Source organism: Drosophila ficusphila, unplaced genomic scaffold (assembly GCF_018152265.1).
Source record: "Drosophila ficusphila isolate 14025-0441.05 unplaced genomic scaffold, ASM1815226v1 contig_791, whole genome shotgun sequence".
NCBI classification, from domain to species: domain Eukaryota; kingdom Metazoa; phylum Arthropoda; class Insecta; order Diptera; family Drosophilidae; genus Drosophila; species Drosophila ficusphila.
The window spans coordinates 24,159,969-24,179,221 of record NW_025064737.1 but is presented as its reverse complement, the minus strand read 5'-3'; the positions used below and the strand labels follow the sequence as shown (position 1 = coordinate 24,179,221).

Genomic DNA, 19,253 nt, shown 5'->3' with positions numbered 1-19,253 from the left:
TTTTAATATTTATTTTAAACAAGTGGATTACATGTAGCTTAGTTGTAGAAATCCAGTTAAATGGGTAGATGCAATGTGTTCAAATAGAAATAACTCTGTGACAACTCTGGAAAATATACCTACCTGCAAGAAAAATACCAAAGACTAAAGCTTTTTGAGTCGTTTTTTAACCGACCGGCTAGCATCCACACTGCCGCCCACGTAAGAAACAAAAGTTTCTAATTTTTTTTTTTAAATGCCGAAAAAGAAAACGGGACAGCGAAAGAAGGCCGAGAAGCAGAAACTGCGGCTCAAGGAGATTCGCAGCAGGGAGACGCCCTTGGCGGACGTCCCGTGCAATGCGCCGATGGAGTGCGACAAGTGCGAGAAGAAGCAAAAGTCTCGGGCCTTCTGCTACTTCTGCCAGAGCCTCCAAAGACTGCCCATTTGCGCCCAGTGCGGCAAGATCAAGTGTATGCTGAAGACGGGGGACTGCGTGGTGAAGCACCCGGGGGTCTACACCACAGGACTGGGCATGGTGGGCGCCATCTGCGACTTCTGCGAGGCGTGGGTGTGCCACGGGCGCAAATGCCTCCAAAACCACGCCTGCACGTGTCCGCTGCAGAATGCAACCTGCTTGGAATGCGAGCGCGGCGTCTGGGAGCACGGCGGCCGCATCTTTAAGTGCTCCTTCTGCAACGGTTTCCTGTGCGAGGACGACCAGTTCGAACACCAGGCCAGCTGTCAGGTTGGTTATTATCATGATCAGGTTGTATGCTGTAAAGCATTTTGGGTCTCAAAATCCTAATTTATATATTGCCTTGAAAGAGAACAAGATTTAAGTTTCGGCCCTACAACTTCTTTAAAAACAACCTTCGAATACCTTCCAGGTTCTGGAGTCGGAGAACTACAAGTGCCAGTCGTGCAACAAACTGGGCCAGTACTCGTGCCTGCGCTGTAAGACCTGCTACTGCGAGGATCATGTGCGTCGCAAGGGCTTTAAGTACGACAAGAACAAGCCCATTCCGTGTCCCAAGTGCAACTACGACACCTCGGTGACCAAGGACCTCAGCATGTCCACGCGGTCGCACAAGTTTGGCCGCCAGCAACAGGGAGGCAACAGTGACGACGAGGATGGCTACGGCGGCTACTTTGGAGCCAGTGGCAGTGGAGGTGGGTATTACGGTGGTGCAACCAGTGGTAGTTACTCCTATGGCGATGATGATGATGAGGACGATGAGTCCGATGGAGATTACGAGGATGAGAGCGATGAGGAGGATGATGATGAGGACGACGATGAAACCACGGAAAGCGAACCGGAGAAGGAAACCGATAAAAAGGCCACTAAGTAAGGTGGCACTGTGTTTATCTGGCCTTTTGTTAGAACATTAAGTGAATCAGTTCTCGGCTGTGCACTCGTTGCTTACAATGTAATAGTGAAATAAATTCTTTGTCAGATTGTAGAGCTTTTGAAGAGAACCAATTTCGTGAAATGCAACAAGCTGCAAGTGGGCTGTAGCAAAGTCCTGAAGGAAGGATAACTGGGGTGCGGAATGGAAATGGCAGCAATGCCAACCCATACGCATATGATGATGGCGATGCCAGCGGCTCTGCCAACGCCAACTTCTCTGTTGATAGACTCATCCATCTCCAATCCACTTACGAGCGCAAATATTTACACAATTTACTCGAAAACGGAGGTATGAGCATATAATATTTCCAAAAACGATGGCAAACACACCACGCACACCAACAGAGAGACACGCACTTCGGCATTTGGGAATGTTTGGCAGTTAGGCAGAGCGGAACAGCAACAGCAGAAGAAGTGGATGATGGTCGATGGGGCGTTGGATGTGGGTTCGGGCGGACCCATCATCAGGCTGAAACATTTTAGGCATTGCAAATCAATGAAGGGCTTTCTGGAGGGAGGACGGGAGGTAGGAGTATAGTTCTCCTGCATATGAATGAAATCATATGTGGCGTTACTTATGTAGGGGAGTCCTGAACGAGGATTCGGACGAAATGCGAGTGGGTGAGTGGCAGGCAAATCAACTGTGTACATAATAGAGATTAGTGTGAGAGGATATGGGATGCACATACAGCTGTGGTCAAATCAGTACGATAAGAATGATGAAAATGAATGATAGGAAGCTATTTAGTGGGGAAAAATATATGTATAACCAATGATGAATAGGAGATTATATGTATTAGAACTAAACGATAGTAGAGAAGAGTATGTTTTTAAGAAAGTTTTAAATAGTCCAGCTATAAATATACCCGCTGCTGTCCTTCCACACGAACATACTTATGTATAGATCGGGGCCAGCTTAAATATAATGGCTGCCTGCCAGCATTTTGTGTCTGCATTTCAATCAAAATGGCCTGTCTGCTTTGGCCGAAGCAAAGTCCAAGCCATCGGAGTTAGGGCTACTCAACGAAATTAGAAATGGGGTTGCTGATGGGGCCTGATGGAGGGCTGTGGAATATTTCTGGACACTGGGCTGTGGTGACCACCACTGCCAAACATCAATAATAATTTCATAAATGTAATCAGAGAGAGGCAAACAAGACCCGAGTCGAGTCACAGTGATTGAGCTCTTAATTGCACTGCGATATTAATCCTTGAGCCGTTCCCCCGCATCCAGTCAATTTGGCCACTTCCCATCCATCCGTCGATGGCCGCTTTCATTAGCCGGAGTGCATTCTCAATTACCAGATGGAGGGGTTGAGAGTTATCTAACCGACGTTGGTCAGTCCGATGGCCAGTTTTAAAGTCCTGCTGGGATCGGGATTGCGGCAGACACTGTTTCCCAAGAAATCCATAAGTATAATCACTTCCGATCGGCATTATCTCTTGCTTATTTATGCAACGCAAATATTGTTGTCAGCCAAAGTCAAGCCATAACAAAAACACAGACCTCGCTGAGGATTAGGTGGGAAAATCCTTTGGACAATCCGAAAAACACGTGGAAAAGTCAAAAAGTCCGGCTTATGGCCAAACGCAATTAGCGTTAATTACGACGGAAAACAGCAGGAGCACATCAGCTTCCCATGGTTACGGGTTGCAGGATTCAGGATGCTAGTTCGCCAGCAGGTCCTTGTGGCCTCTTGAAGTTTAATTTAATTTTTTTCTTGCGGCTGCCGCAACGTCGCTGGCTTCAAGTGATTGCGCCAGGGGATTGGTCGGGTGGGATGTCCATAATGGGTGGGGGTAGTTCCTAACGTCATCATCAACATCATCTACTTCCACATCCCCATCCACATCCACTTTGCCTTCGACGTTCGTCAAAGCTTGCGATGATTGATGGTGCGTAATTTGGAAAATTAGAACCAGGATACGCAGCAAAAAAGGGGTGGCTCTCGTTTTCGTTTTCGTTCTCGCTTCTGTGTTGCGTTCTTTTTTATTTCGGCCCCTGCTAATGTTGTTGGCACAACAAGGTGTGTCCTGGCCCGGTGGTCCTGCGATTGCCGCGTGGCCTGCCGCCGCTCGCCGCTTGCCAACGCGTGTTTCGCGTCCAACAAAGTTGCGCGTGGTTATTAGAAAACAATTTAATTAAATATTCACTTGAACCGGCAACGAAAAGCGTAGGCAGCGATGGCCTCACTTTCCCATCATAAAGAGCTCAAACAATGTCCATCAATATTAAACGATGTTGTTCGGTGTCCATTTAGAGCGCTCCAGTTGTCCTTGTTGTTTTAGCCGTCCTCGCTGGTCCGTGATGTAATGTGAGAAAGTTTTTTCTCGGTCGGTGGTCGAGTTTCGAGCGGGGGAAGAATGGGAAAGAGACTTCTGCTCTGGGGTTTTCGGGAACAAGGGAACTCTTTGATCTATTTGGCAACTCCCTCGCAGCGAGGTCTCATGATAACGACGGGTTAATTGACCCTAGCTTTCCCCCGGGAAACGTGTCACTGGCTGATTTATAGCCTAACCAAGTTCGCAGGCTTTCATGCATAATAAATAATTTGTACGCTAATGTAGAGTATGCAAATTAATTTTATTTATTCCTAATTATTGATTAATAAAAATGTTTTTTGCCTAAAAAAGTTTTCGAGGTTATTAATTCTTCAAGAGTTCAATATAAAGACGCTTTTATTGAGGAATTTATACGGTTGGCTTGAACAGAAGAACTGTTAGGACAACACCCCATACATCCCTTACCGAAAGCTGTTGAAAGTCATCTCTATTGATCCGCAAAAGAGCTTTATCCAGGTACGCCGCACTGCACCCGCACAACAGGACATGGATAGCGACACCAGGAAGCCCGCACGGCAGGCTCAATGGAGAAGTCACGGCAGGACAATGGGAAAGTCGTCGCCAGTCGGCAGTCTAATTGCATCAGCGGCGCTTCCCTCAGCACGCGACCCTTTTCGCCTCACCTGCAATTAAACTGTCACATTAGGAGCAACTCAGTTCCTCTCCGCAATGGAAAGTGATGACGCAGTCCAAAAAGCGATTCCGGAACACAATCGAATCGTTTTCGGGGGTGAGGGTCACGTGTCGCTGGGAGTGGAGGTCTGAAACTTGGACCGACCTTCCACCAGCCAAAAGTTTTGCTTGGGGATTAGCCGCAGCTCAGGACGTCAGCGTGTCGGGTTGGTGGTTTCGGCATTGTGTTTGCCAACACAGTTACATACTTTGCACCCGGCAAGCCGCCTAATGAAAGCAAATCTCCGAATTAATTTCAAACGAATTTGTTTTGATGCCACGATAAGCCGTCATCTCGACTGGAAGAAAAGGGGGCGGCCGGCATTCAGGCAGGCGGTAAAAAAATCTGGGAAACGCTTGCCATTTCGCCTGATCCCACTGAGTCGAGTCGAGTCCGCCCAACTTGGTCCGTTTTGATTTCTGTCAATAGCCCGGCGGGCTGGCACTTGAGCGGCGAGACGCTCAACTTTGCCATCGAGCGAAACTGAATTTTGCAATGCGCCCGGGGGGATCCCCTCTCGAGGTCCACACTCACACAGCCCAACCACTCACGCACACACGCGCGCGCTTTGCATTACAATTGTCGAGCGGGCACGCCCACCCCTTGACCCACGCCCACGGCATGCTACAGTTATTAACCTCGGATTACACTGGAATGTATTTAAGTAAAAGAAAAAAAGAGTGTGAAAAAATAATAAAATATGGTTATTGCCTTTAAATTCCGTCTTTCAAAATTGAAAAACCTAAAGAACAAGTGATGTTTTGTATTATTTATTGGAAATTAGTTAACTTCTTGTATAAAAGGTCAACCTATATTACGACCCCCTTTTACCACTTAAATAACTTTCGATTTACTGAATTAAAAAACGTGTATTGCCTTTAAATTCCGTATTTCAAAATTGAAAAACCTAAGAAACAAGAGATGTTTTGTATTATTTATTGGAAATTAGTTAACTTCTTGTATAAAAGGTCAACCTATATTATATATATTTTACCACTCAAATAACTTTCGATTTACCGAATTAAAAAACGTGTTTTTGCCAGTGCAGTTTGGCCTGCGGCTAGCGTGGTAATTAAAGTAGTTGCGGTCGATTGTAATGATGTCGATGATGATGCCCATGATTATGATGACCTGCACTTGTCGTGAAGCACCAGCTCTGGCCTGGGAATCTATTTGTACATCCCTTTACATGTCCTAGTGGCCGATGTCGATGGGTCCTGGCACTTGTGTCCTCCATTGGCCGCGTGCTCTGCACGTGAGCTTCCTCGATAGCAATCTCGCATGCAATCGTCGGCAATCGCCTGCGGGAAAACTGTGAGAGCGTCTCTTCACAGGTCAGAAAACACTCATCAGTGGCCATTATGGATGGCTAAATTATTTACTGTCAACAGCCGAGAAATCGCATTTATATATGCCACTCGGCCATTGTCTGTGCATCTGTATGCGGCTCAATGTCAAGATTAATCGCCAGCTGTGGGACGAGGTTAGCGGACAGGTAACACCAGCCACCAGTCAGCCGACAAATCAGCCAGCGAATCGAGCCAGACAAGGAGTCAGACTTCTATATGCCGGCTATAACAATGAAGTACTGAGCTGCGGAGGGAAATAAAAAATTTCAAGTTCGGCAGCTTGTCAAGTGGCACTTGTCGTCAGTTGAACGTCACGGCGTTCGGCCACTTTGTCAATTCAAGTGAAATTTTTATTAATTTCGTTTTTAAACTGCACCGTTCAGAAACACACAGTCGGCCTGTGACAGAACCGATTGTGTGTGCATATACACGATATTAAATGTTCTCGATGCACGTCCCCATCAATGGCACCCATTAGTTGTTGTTTAATGCTAACAAATTGCCGGCGATTCGTCAGCGGCCAGTTCCCGAAAAACCATCTCATTTCGCTCCTAAAACCGGCGGTCCCTTTGTGCGTCGAGTGACCTGTATCCTTAATTCAATGCCGTTCTCGGCCGATCGATCTCTTCGTTGGCTCAGATACATTCAGATACGTTCTGGCCGCTGCTTTGTTGCCAATTGACAGTTGTAAATGTTTGTTGTAAATTGTGCTTTAGAGGTGCTAATAGAGTGCCACCGCCGTGCGCGTTTTCCCAAGTTCTTCGTTTTGTTTTATGCTCCCCGATTCGTTTTCTTCTTTTTCGATTTTTGATTGAGTTGCCCAACAGAAAATCAATGAACTCTGCTGGCGGACACAAGATACCACCTTTTTATGATGCTTTTGGCCGCCGTTTGGCCGGAGATCTCTTTGATTTCGCACCGACCGAGTGAATCACAGGAACTTCACACCAGATTCCCCGGGAAAGGGGTTTGGGCGGTAATCAAATCAACGCCTTCTGCTGCAGTAGCTGTCAAGTGCAAACTATTTATGAAGTGTTGTGCTCCATCGCCCGGCGGACATTGTTTGTCTAGCAAATTATTGTGGCCGGCAGTAAAATTCAAGGTTTTTAGTGCTACTTGATTTTTAGCGAAAGGAAAAGATTTTGATTTGGAAGGAACTTTACCCAAAGCGGACCCTTAGATCCCCTAGCTTTACAAATTCCATTGCCAGATTTTCTAAAATTTGTAATAGCTTTTCATCCTTTTAAAACTTGAGTTCAGTTACCTGAAGAACTTCTGCACTCATTTAGGAGGTTCCTGAGAAATCACCCCCTTATTCCCTTATCGATTGATTTAAACTTTCGGTTTTGTCGAACATGGCTCCTGAGTTGTTTGCTCTGGATGTCATTGACTTTGTAGCTTTGACTTTGGCGCAGCCAAGTGTAACAATTATGGGCAGCAGCGACGAGGAAAACAAACACACCTCCTCGTGCCGGAAAGGTGCCACCCGAATTTCCCACATTGCACCAAATTTTTGTAACCGACTGCCTTCCAATTTTGGCCATTATTAAATTAACGCTTTTGCCGTTTGCTGCGTCATCCTGCGGGAGATGGAGTTGAAGTTGGCTATCCTGTGCAGCCCGTTATGCGTCGAAGGATGTTCGTTCGGAAACAGCCACAGCCACAGCCGCATAACCAGATATACTCCTGAGTAGAAGTCCCAGTCCAGTCAGAGCTGGAACCAGAGACAGCTCGGGCTAACAAGGGTGCCGCATGTCCAGTTGAAATGCCAATGACTTGCCATTTTCGATGGCACTTGGCACGTCAGCGGCCCGTCACGTCATGCGTACCAGGCCAGGAAAAATAAGCAGGAGAGCGAGTCGCAGCCAGAAGTACGATCCATGGATCAGCTGCATCCAAAATTCTCTTATCAATCGCCCATCGATGGACCACACACGAAGAAGCGGCGCTGCATTTAACACGTTCTTATCACCGCGAACCCAGATGGCGACCAAAACGATGATGATGATGATGGTGATGGCGATGGTGATGGTGGTGGCGATGATGTGATGACTCTTACAAAACGATGAAGACAAGCTCCGGAGCTCTGGGCTGACTTTTGGCTGCTCGTTGGATGCGCACGCATCATCGGGTAAGCGCCACTTATGTCACTTGTGCCGTTGATGTAGAGATGGAGCCTCCAATGGAGCACACGAGCACTCACCACATGCAGCTCCAACTCCAACTTTAGGTCCCAGCCGCAGTTTCTGCCTCCACACAGAAAAAATCAGATCAATAAATATTTCATAACAAAATATAAGCTCATAGTTGTATTTTCAGTACCCCTAAGAAGTTCTAAAAGTGCGAAAGAAGGACCATTTTTGATTTAAACAATTTTATACTATTTATTTTTTATTGGACATTACTTTGAGATTGTATCCCTTCGAAGTCAGATTTTGACTTTAAATAAATAATCATTTTTGATTTAAACAATTTTATTCTATTTATTTTTTATTGGGCATTACTTTGAGACCGTATCCCTTCAAAGTCAGATGTTGACTTTAGTTTTAAATAATCAATAAAATTAAAGAATCGATTGCCTTGATTTCATGTTTTTTCCTGTGCAGCTCCAGTTTATGCTAGGTCGATGCCGGTGGTGCTGCTGTTATTGTTGCTGGTGTTGCTACTTCATAATGTGCTGGGTCTTGATGGGATTAACACAAACGGCCAACACATCTCAAGCATCCCAAGCTGTGTGCCAGTTTGGTGTTTTTACTTTTCGTTTTTACGCAGTCATCACCACGATCAACAGCACGTAGCATTTGGGTACGGGTGCTCTTCAGGTCTCCAGCTCCACAGCTCCACAACTCCACAACTCCACAACTCCACAGCTCCACAGTCTGCAGCTCTTGAGCAGAGGGGTTCCAGCCTTAGACTCCGATCTCTGCGATCTCGGCGCTGTCTGCCTTGGCTGAAGAGCTAATTTTCGTGTCAGGCGGGCAAAAGTTTATGAATGATAGCCAGAAAATGACAAACCGGTATTCAAATTGTATTTATTTTATTGTTTACCGATGCCATTGCTTAAATCTCGTTGTAAATTGATTAATGCTCGGGGACTCGGGCTCTCGGGCTCTCGGGCTGTTGGGCTCGTATCGCCACTGGTCATCGGTTGTCATTGTTTTCGGAAGTAATTAAGACCCAATCGGACTGGGCTGAGTAAATAAAACTCCAATCATATTTGCTTTGGCGTTTCGACACTCCAAAAATCACAACGCCGCCGCGATAAGTCGGTTCCAGTTCCAGGCAGCCCGCCCGAGTGGACGCCACCCATAAACTTGGATCTATCTGCGATAGGGGCCGCAGCTTGTAAATCAATAAACTACCGAAATTTCGGGGGAGGGCCACCGCCCCCAAAGCCCCCACTCGAAGGCTAGCCATCCATATCCCTCCGGTGTGACATATTCCGCTCTACAACAATTAATTGAATTGTTTGTACGGACATGTGTAGATACAAATGTATCTCTGTCTGTATCGCTGTATCTGTATCTTGAGCTGGAGCTTCGTGTGAACACGGCCACTCAATAACGCGCGGCACGATAACAATAATTTTTTCGACAATTTGACAGCTTTTCGGCTGCCGCAACGCTCGTCATTTGACGGGAGGCTTCGGCTTCTGGGCCCAGGCTCAGTGCGTAACATATTGGTAGATAGATAGATAGATATTTAGGTAGATAAAAAACACACTTTTTCGGGCTTTATAGAACTGGCAGCAGTCTCGTTGTCGCCACTGCCGCTCAACAATGGTCCGCCGCTGGAAAGTTAATTTTTCAGGCAACGAATAAGTAATTAGCGGCCTGGTGCTAAGTTGCATGAGTATTTTGAGAGGAGCGGACAGAAACAAATCTCGCTGCTGAACAAAACATTCTTTCGCATGATCAATTTGGTCGGTGGTGGTCATTCTCGAAATCGCCCCTGTAGTTGGGGTTGCATAAACTGGTTTAGTGGGAATAAACCGGCTAGAGTTCCTAATCAATTAAGCCACTCAAATCGATATGAGCTAAAAAATAATTTGTTTGGAAAATAACTTCAAAGCGAATACACGTGAATTAAAAATTTCCGAGGAACTTAAGGTAAACAAATTAGGAAGATTGAGCGAAATTGGCATAATAGCGAACTTTTAATACATAGGTACATACATATTTTTAACTAAAAATAATTTTTGAATATATTTATTTATATATTTCTTACACCTTCCAAATAGTGAACTTTATTTAGAAGATACAAAATTTTTGAACTTTGGATATTTCTTTTTTCAATCAATTTAATTTAGTTTTTATAGTTTCAATTCGTTGCCATGCTGACCTCAATGTTTGGGTTTTGGGAAAGGAGCTCTTCCCCTTCTGCGGGGATTTAATTAAAAGAATAGAATTTGCTGTTTTCTTGGGGGCCAGAGGAAATAAGGTCGCCAGGGCTTTAATAGCGCTGCTCCGGTGTTTGCACAAAGATAAAGACCAGAAACTTTATAGCCAGCCGCAGCGAAATAGATAAAAATGGAAATAATCAAGCAAAACCGCGACTAGGCTCTGATTTATACGATATCTGGTGTCGTAGCCCGCGGGCTCCGATAAGGCACGCACCCAAATGCGCCAAATTCCCTCGACTCGAAACTGCATCGGGTGAATCGACCCGAGTCTCCGGCCCTTGGGGAAGTGCACTTTTGAGTGCAAACGGTGCCAGCCAGCCGGGGAAAATGTGAATCACGATGACGACGGACTGACGCGCCAAAACTGATAAGGCAACAAAGAAAATCACATGTGAAAGTAGGAAAGGAAAAGGTGAAGGAAAATCTCGAGGCGCAAAAGGTGCGCTGCCAGATAAATTGTGAAACGGAAATGAAACACCTACGCAAATAGTGCAGCGATGTGCAGACACAGCCGCAAACAAGCAACATCCTAATTTAGATAAGGGCCGCCAGTCCAGTTTAGCACCGTTTCACGTTTTACGGCCCGAAGAAAGTAATCGCCACTCCATCCCATCCGCTTCGAACCCGCTTCGAATCCGCTGAACCCACACCACCACAGCATTCCGCTAATTAATGCAGCGACCCGCTCGCCATCACCCTTTTGACCCGATTGCTCTACTTTCGGTGTCACCTTTGCGTAAGGTACGTACATAAGGTGCAGTATATATCTACTATATATCGGCGGATGCTGGTTGTCGGACTGCCGGACTGCCGGGATGCCGGGATGCGGTTCTGCCCGGCCATTGTCTGCGCGGCAGGGCAGCCATAAAATTGGCATTGTTTTCTATGGTAAACACGCGCGCAATGCGGTCGTAAAACAAAAGACGCTTTTATGGTTACGCTCATTACGGCACACGCAGTACAAAGACCTAGATACACACGCGGACCCCGAGGTACGGATACCGATCCGTAGAATGTGGCGAAACACCTAGGAGATACACCTCGATGTCTTAATGCCCACTACAACCCTGCTAATTAAAACTAAACATATATTTCTTGATGAAATTGAAACTCTTTTATATGTTTTACATCTAGTAAATAAGAAAATAAATTTCCAACATACTTATGTATCTGTTAATCATTTCATACTACAGATCTTTTAGACTACAAGAGCCTAAACTAGATTTAAAAGCCAACGTAAACCGGAAAGTCCACATATACTGAAACTCTATGAGATAACCAACATTTTAACAGTTTCTTAATTGATGGGTGAACCCTCCCCTCCAAATGCATTTCTTACTTAAGCATAATCTCTAGTGTATTTGATTATCCCAAAAGAGAAAGACTGCAAGATCTCGATTTGTTTGCGCTGCACATTAGAACGTTGTGATCATCTGCTGTTGTTGCAAACGATTAAATAATCACTAATGAGCCCCGTTAATTGGGTTAAGCCAAAAAATACAAAGCAAATAAAACAAAACGAATAGCCGTTTAAACGACATTGATGCTCGTCGTCCGATGTCCGATTTCCAATGTGCGATGGTGTCGACACGTATGCGGCCGGGTATTTTAATTTGTGTGAAAATATTGTACAAACAAATAAATCAACAATAACAAATAATAACAATAAAAATAAATATTATACAAATTATGGCGATACACCGATATAGATATAGACACAGATACTGCGAAAGAGCGGCCGCAGATACGGATTCATGCCACCGGCGGTCGTTGGACGTCATCTATCCGAGAAATGTTGGTCAATCGCTTTGATAGATATATTTTTGTAAAGTCATTGCCACACGGCGCATGCGTCACACAAATGCTTAAAACAAACAGAAAGCGCAGCGTTTTAAAGCCATATCAACTCGACAAGAGCGCCAGCAACAAAATCAAAACAACGGGCGGCGGGAAAAAAGAAGCAAAGCAAATATTTTCCATAAATATCCATTTGGGGATGCATGGGGCGTCGGGGGCGCCAGCAATTGAAACTAATTAAAAAGTTTGAGCAGGGCTTAGACCCGATTTGCGCCGAGTGCAGCCGAACCAACTGTATCAAATCGTAGCGCTGCAAAACCCAACCAAAAAGGAAAACAAACCCGAAACGTCAACGGATGGATCCGACCTACAGTGGCGCGCTTTTAAAGCAAATAAATAAATAGATAAATGACTAAAAGGTAAATAAATACACATTTTTGGACTGCCTGGCATTACTATTTGCAGAGAGTCTCCGCCAAAAAGCACACATTTGATGCGCTCTGCCCAGCCCGCCCACACGGCAAACATTAATGAGCCGGAGCCACTTGAACTGCCTGTGAAATACCATAAAAATATTAAATATTTAAGCACATTACGGTTATTAGAAGTGCACATAAGGATTTGGGTACATATGTGCTCAGTCGCCCAAGTGTTTGGTGCTTAATGATCGCGATGATGCGATATAGATATCCGAATGGGGCAGGTCGAGCAAAGTTGAAGGGAACGATATTATTAACAGTCGGACTTTTGAGTTGATTTTTTCTGAATCAGTTGCATTTATCTTTCTACCTTATCTTACTATTTTAATTCCCTTAAGATAATCCTCAAAATTATAAATGTATTACTCATGTAAACCGGATATAGGGACATGACTCATTAAAACACTCAAATTACGGAAAAATAAGTTGATTATACATGGTTACTCGATGTAATTGTTGTTACTTCAACAAATATATTTTAGATCATTCACACTGCAAACAAATTTTTTAAGTTTATGGGTTTAAATGTAAAAAACAACATTTGAATGGTAATTTATCTAATTCAGAGACAATGCGCCTAAATGCACACTATGAAATCACAATTGAAAAGAAAACTTCTGCATTGACAAATGGAAATGTAATGCGGAAATTCCCCGCATTTCTGAATACTCAGGTAGCTCCTGATTGAGTAAAAACTTTCATTGAGAAACGGGACAATTGCCAGTTTATGGCCGCAATAATGAGCCTGGCTCACATACACTTTCACAGACACACACACACATTCAGAGACACACACGCAGATACACTTGGCCAAGCGAAAGGGTTAAGCGGAATATGAAAGGCGTCTATGGTTTATGACCGAAATTAAAATGCGTTTTATCCGTGGCCATAAAGGTGGATACCAGGAAGTATCCGCCAGCACGCGCTATCAATGAACTGCGGATGTTTCGGATTCCAGATTTCGGAATTCAGTGTCCAGAATGCAGATACTCAGATACTCTGATACTGAGATACTCAGACACTAGGGTATCCAGGTGTCCAGGTAGGACGTGATGTGGCTGCGATGGAGATGGACGGACGGACGGCCTGCGGAACTGGGTCACTTTCGCAGTGACTTGCCAAAAAGGAGAACTGCGCCGCTGAGTTTGCTGCTGCCGCTCGCGATGCCTCGCCACGAATGCGAATGCGAATGGGAATGAATGAGAGTGACATTGGCATACCTTAACCTCAAAAAAGGCGAGCGAATGCGGAAAAAACTGACGGAAGGCACACCACACCACACATACCATATTGTCGAATGTCTTCTTTTGGGAGCCAAGGCGGCTGGCTTCTCTGCCACAACAGAGCGTCGTTGTCGGATTCTCGGTCTCCCCGGAGATTCCGGTCTCCAGACCTCGTCTATGTTTTATTTCCAGTTTTACCTTATTTTTTTCTTGCTTTTTTTTCGCCTTTGGTTCGTTTTTTGTTGGCCACGGCGAGAACGAGAGCGAGCGATTATTGATCGCATTAGGGAAAATCGTTAACTGTAACATGGCGTCGCTCAGCATTAGCAGCGAGTGTATCTGTATCTGTATTTCTATCTGTATCTGTATCTGTACGGGCTCCGACCGTGTATCTAAGGGTGTGTGAGTGGAGGGCGTTGCTCGCCAAACGGCTGGCCACGCCCCCTGGCGGGCCAGTTGCCTGGCAACCGGAGCTGCTCTGTTGATACAAGAGGCCCGCCGACCAATGCGCGTGCGCCGCACCTCAGATGTGTACGTAAGAGAACCGCCGGCTGTCATTGGTAACTTCACCGCCGGTGGTGAGACGCACTATCCAGTTGGCCATGGGCGAGAGCGAGTCGGAGCCAATGCTGCCGCGGCCGCTGCCCACGGCGACTGCGACGCCGACGCCGGCACTTGAGCGCGGCTCGAACAATATTTGTTGGCAGCAAGCGCAAGCCAAATAGTAGACAAGCGTTCCCCTCTGCAAACAGTCACATTCAAGAGCTCAAGCCAAAGAGACACTCGAGCGGACCAGCAGCAGCAGCAGCGGCAACAGCAGCAAACGCAGCAAAGGCAGCAGCAAAAGCAGCAGCTCCAGCTCCAGCTCCCAGCTTCAGACTTCAGTGGCCAACAGCCAGCTAGCAATCCACGTTCGTGCGTCGGTTTTTTTGTGGCCGCACGGCGGCAGACAACAAAAAAAAGCAAGAAAAGCAAATGAAAATAGAAGAAACGAATAGCAAAGAATCATAACAAAAATAGAGCCACGTTATTTTACAACCCGTACAAATAATCGTACAAGCAAATCGCAAGTTAATAGCAGTGTTTTTAGTGTGCACAAACAAAGCCCCGAACCCTTTTGGCCAACAACAAGTGACTAGTGCCCCCGACAAAATGCCAGCCAAGTGCAATCCCGTTGGAGCAGTGATAGTGCTCTGAAACCGAAGATTCGAAACCCCGATTAGCAAGAAAGCCACATCTTAAAAGGACCTCAAGTTTTTCATTTTTGTTTCGAAGAACGCGTCCCGCACGCGTTGCCTTTTCCATCGATCCACCAGCGGGCAGCGCGTCCAAAAGCCGGCAACATAACGGCGCAACTATTGAACAGCTTTCTGAAGGGGAGCCCCCACCAGACCACCATTGACATCATGCAGAAGCTCTACGCGGAGCCGCCGCCGAGCAGTGCTCCGGTGAGCATGGCCAGCTCGGGCGGCCCTCCCTCGGGCGGCGGCTCCGGGGGCGGCGGGGGAGGCGGTCCGCCGCCGCCGGGGAGCAACAACAACCCCAATCCGACCAGCAACGGCGGCAGCATGAGTCCCCTGGCCCGCTCCGCCTACACGATGAACAGCATGGGCCTGCCGGTGGGCGGGATGTCCTCCGTCTCCCCCGCAGGCGGCGGCCACCTTCAGCTCCAGCGTCTTGGATTCCGCGGCGGCGGTGGCCAGCATGAGCGCCAGCATGAGCGCCAGCATGAACGCCAGCATGAACGGCAGCATGGGCGCCGCGGCCATGAACTCGATGGGCGGCAACTGCATGACGCCCAGCTCGATGAGCTACGCCAGCATGGGCTCGCCGCTGGGCAACATGGGCGGCTGCATGGCCATGTCGGCGGCCAGCATGTCGGCGGCGGGTCTGAGCGGCACCTACGGCGCCATGCCGCCGGGATCGCGGGAAATGGAGACGGGATCGCCGAACTCCTTGGGCAGATCGCGAGTAGATAAGCCCACGACGTACCGGAGGAGCTATACGCACGCCAAGCCGCCGTACAGCTACATATCGCTGATCACGATGGCCATCCAGAACAACCCGACGCGGATGCTGACGCTCTCGGAGATCTACCAGTTCATCATGGACCTGTTCCCGTTCTACAGGCAGAACCAGCAGCGCTGGCAGAACTCCATACGGCACTCGCTGAGCTTCAACGACTGCTTCGTGAAGATCCCGCGCACGCCGGACAAGCCGGGCAAGGGATCCTTCTGGACACTGCACCCGGACTCGGGCAACATGTTCGAGAACGGATGCTATCTGCGGCGGCAGAAGCGCTTCAAGGACGAGAAGAAGGAGGCCATCCGGCAGCTGCACAAGAGCCCCTCGCACAGCAGTTTGGAGGCGACGAGTCCGGGCAAGAAGGACCACGAGGACTCGCACCACATGCACCACCACCACCACAGCCGGCTGGACCACCACCAGCACCACAAGGAGGCAGGCGGAGCCTCGATCGCGGGCGTCAACGTGAACGTGCTGAGCGCGGCGCACAGCAAGGACGCGGAGGCGCTGGCCATGCTGCACGCCAACGCGGAGCTCTGCCTCAGCCAGCAGCCGCAGCACGTGCCGAGCCACCACCACCACCAGCACCACCAGCTGCAGCAGGAGGAGCTCTCGGCCATGATGGCGAACAGGTGCCACCCGTCGCTGATCAGCGACTACCACTCCTCGATGCACCCGCTGAAGCAGGAGCCCTCCGGCTACACGCCCTCCAGCCACCCGTTCTCCATCAACCGCCTGCTGCCCACGGAGTCGAAGGCGGACATCAAGATGTACGACATGAGCCAGTACGCCGGCTACAACGCGCTCAGTCCGCTGACCAACTCACACGCTGCCTTAGGCCAGGACTCCTACTACCAGAGCCTCGGCTACCACGCGCCCGCCGGAACCACGAGCTTGTGACATCACCAATACCCGCTGGCTTAAGGACGCGCGGAGCAGATGCTGCGCTCGCAGCAGCAGCAGCACTTGCAGCAGCAGCAGCACCAGCAGCACTCGCAGCAGCAGCAGCACTCGCAGCAGCAGCACTCGCAGCAGCAGCACTCGCTGCAGCAGCAGCAGCAGCAGGCGGCGCAGCAACTGACATCCGCTTCCAACACACCAGCAACGTCGGCAGCCAAGGCCAAGGCGGGATCGGGATCGGGATCGGGATCAGCAGGATCAGCATCTGGTTCGGGATCGGGATCGGGCTCCGGATCGGCCTCCAACTACTCACAGAAGCTGCACCAGCAGCAGCAACAGCAGCAGCAGCAGCAGCAACAGCAGCAGCAGCAGCAACACCACCAGCAGCAGCAGCAGCTGCTGCAGGAGCTGCAGGAGGACTCCTCGAACATCACCAGCGACCTGAGCGAGGAGCAACTGCAGCAGCACCAGGCGGCGCAGCAGCAGTTGTACAACAACTACCAGCAGTACGCGGCGGCGGCGGGCTACCGCAACTGGAACCACAGCCTCACGTTCAACGGGGCCGCCGCCCTGCAGAATCTCCTGTAGCTGTAGCCCTCGACAGGCAGCGGCTTTGTTGCCGGCCCTGCTGCCAATTAGCGAGTGCGGAGCCAGTGGCTTTTAGCACCTGGTCGCCGGTGGCAAGTCGCCGGTGGCAAGTCGCTGGGTCGCATCCTTTGAGCACGTGAGTCTTGGGCCGCCACTGTACATATTCCCGAGCCGATCGAGAGCGCTGCCTTTGAGTTGATCAGTTCCAGTTGATAGTTCCAGCAGGAGGAGGAGGAGTAGTATATGGAGGAGGAGTAGTGGATAGAGTAGATGGAGTGCCAGGAGTAGGAGCGAAAGAAAAAGTGATGTAGTTGTAAGTGCAGCAGAACCTTTGTTAACATTTTACGTTTTGCTAATACAAACACAAATAATAATTCCGTGCCATTTGTTTTCGTTGTTTCGAAACAAGCAATAACAATCAAAGCGGTTAAAACTAAAAATTGAAAGACATTTTAAATGTATCATTACCGAGAAAATAGGAAGATATAGAACGAGAGAGAAGGGATCGTGTGTAATGTTCTTTTAGAAAACAAAGCCCCCACTAAAGCAGTCCCCGAATGAGAGAAACAAATACTAAAACCTTTACCCAAAGGCAATCGCAATCGCAATCGAATTCGAATCGCAAATGATCAAAACCAAAAAGAAATCTAAAATCTAAACCATCATGTTGAGCAGTCCAGCAAACACCCTAAGAATCTTCAAACTATCTAAGCAACAAAAATCTGGCCATGCATAGGAAACGTCGCGTTCTTATTGAATAATTTATCAAACTCCCATTTATATATACGCGCATCGATATACGCCGATATATCGCAAAACCCGCATTTCATTTACATTGTGTGTCTTCTGTTGTTGTACGAATTCGTTAGGCTAAGGCATTTTGTAAATAATCTATAAATAGATACCTTTAAGCAACACCCCCTCCAAAAAGAAAAACACAACAAAAACCAACATAACTAAGGCCCCCCACTTGCAAGCAACCAACTTTTAACTAACTCGAGAATTAATCAAATTGTATGAAATTATGCCACACCACTTGAAAGTAAACATAATATAAATATAAATATTGTATAGCATTTAACATTTAATTAGCATAAATAACGAAAGCAAAAAACAAAAAGGAAAAAAAACACATAAAAAGCGAAAACTGCAATTATTATTCAATAATTTTTAATATTAGTTATATTGTGCGTAAAGAAAAAAATAAAACGAAATGCAAACACAAAACAAAGACCCTTTTTACATTGAGCTAAGCTAATTAATTAAACTTGATAAAAATAGTCTAAATATAACACACACACACACACACACACAAACACACACTGACACAGAAACAAATGAAAATTATTGTAAAATACACAATATAAATTCAATAAATGTCAATGCAAGAATTAAATCCAACTCTAAAGCTAGTAAAAATTAATATTATTATAAATCATGCAAAACAAACACAACGTCAACGACAACAAAATCGACTATTTTAATGTTTGAAATACAAGAAAAGGAAAAAAGACCATAAATTTGTTTTCATTTCCCTCGCAGTCGGAGACGAAGGGGACACCTCTGTTGATTCAAGCAACTGACCTCCAACAATCATTTATACATTGATTGGGCTGCCTGTACAGCCTATCTACCTATCTTCCTATATCGACTCTGTAGGGTCTATCAATGCAGCGAATTCGAATTGAACGACCGATAGCCGAGCAGTTCCAGGAGACGCTATCTAATCGCCGTCACTCAGATGCAGAGTGCAGTTTTCCACTAAACGAGTGCACATATACCATATACGCGTCCCGATGATAAACCCTTATCGCAGTGCACTCATAAATTGCAACGGAACAAGAAGGTAAACAAGCGGGATGGGTTCCATCCCGGACCTGACATACTGACTAACCCATCTCAGCCCAACCCATAGCCTGCAACCCAGAGCCCATAACCCATCCCTCCGCCCGAAATCGAATCCGGGGAGGGAAGTCTTCCCTCCAGTTTAACCGCCACTACTACGTTCTGTTTGCCTTCTAGTAATATTCATGGGGCACCGGGAGTTCGGGGCGAGCACCTCCCTATCGGAGACCTTATCTCGG

At 47.2% G+C, this 19,253-nt stretch overlaps 2 protein-coding genes across 2 annotated transcripts; both read left to right on the top strand.

Moving 5' to 3' along the window:
* The first annotated feature begins 152 nt into the window (after nt 1–152).
* LOC108102289 (zinc finger protein 330 homolog) lies at nt 153–1,442 on the top strand. Its single transcript, XM_017207041.2, has 2 exons — nt 153–727; nt 870–1,442. The coding sequence occupies exons 1-2, from the start codon at nt 236–238 to the stop codon at nt 1,329–1,331; spliced, it is 954 nt and encodes a 317-aa protein (XP_017062530.1). The 5' UTR covers nt 153–235; the 3' UTR covers nt 1,332–1,442.
* Nucleotides 1,443–14,379: 12,937 nt separating this feature from the next.
* LOC108102300 (protein fork head) lies at nt 14,380–18,682 on the top strand. The gene is given in 2 exon segments (XM_017207062.2): nt 14,380–15,299; nt 15,301–18,682. Coding segments are annotated over 2 exon segments (2,106 nt in total). The 5' UTR covers nt 14,380–15,062; the 3' UTR covers nt 17,170–18,682.
* Nucleotides 18,683–19,253: the final 571 nt, after the last annotated feature.

Excerpts from the sequence above, each read along its gene's own strand:
- LOC108102289 (XM_017207041.2), top strand. The coding sequence starts at position 236 with ATGCCGAAAAAGAAAACGGGACAGCGAAAGAAGGCCGAGAAGCAGAAA. Across the intron at positions 728-869 it reads AACACCAGGCCAGCTGTCAG|GTTCTGGAGTCGGAGAACTA; the intron begins GTTGGTTATTAT and ends AATACCTTCCAG.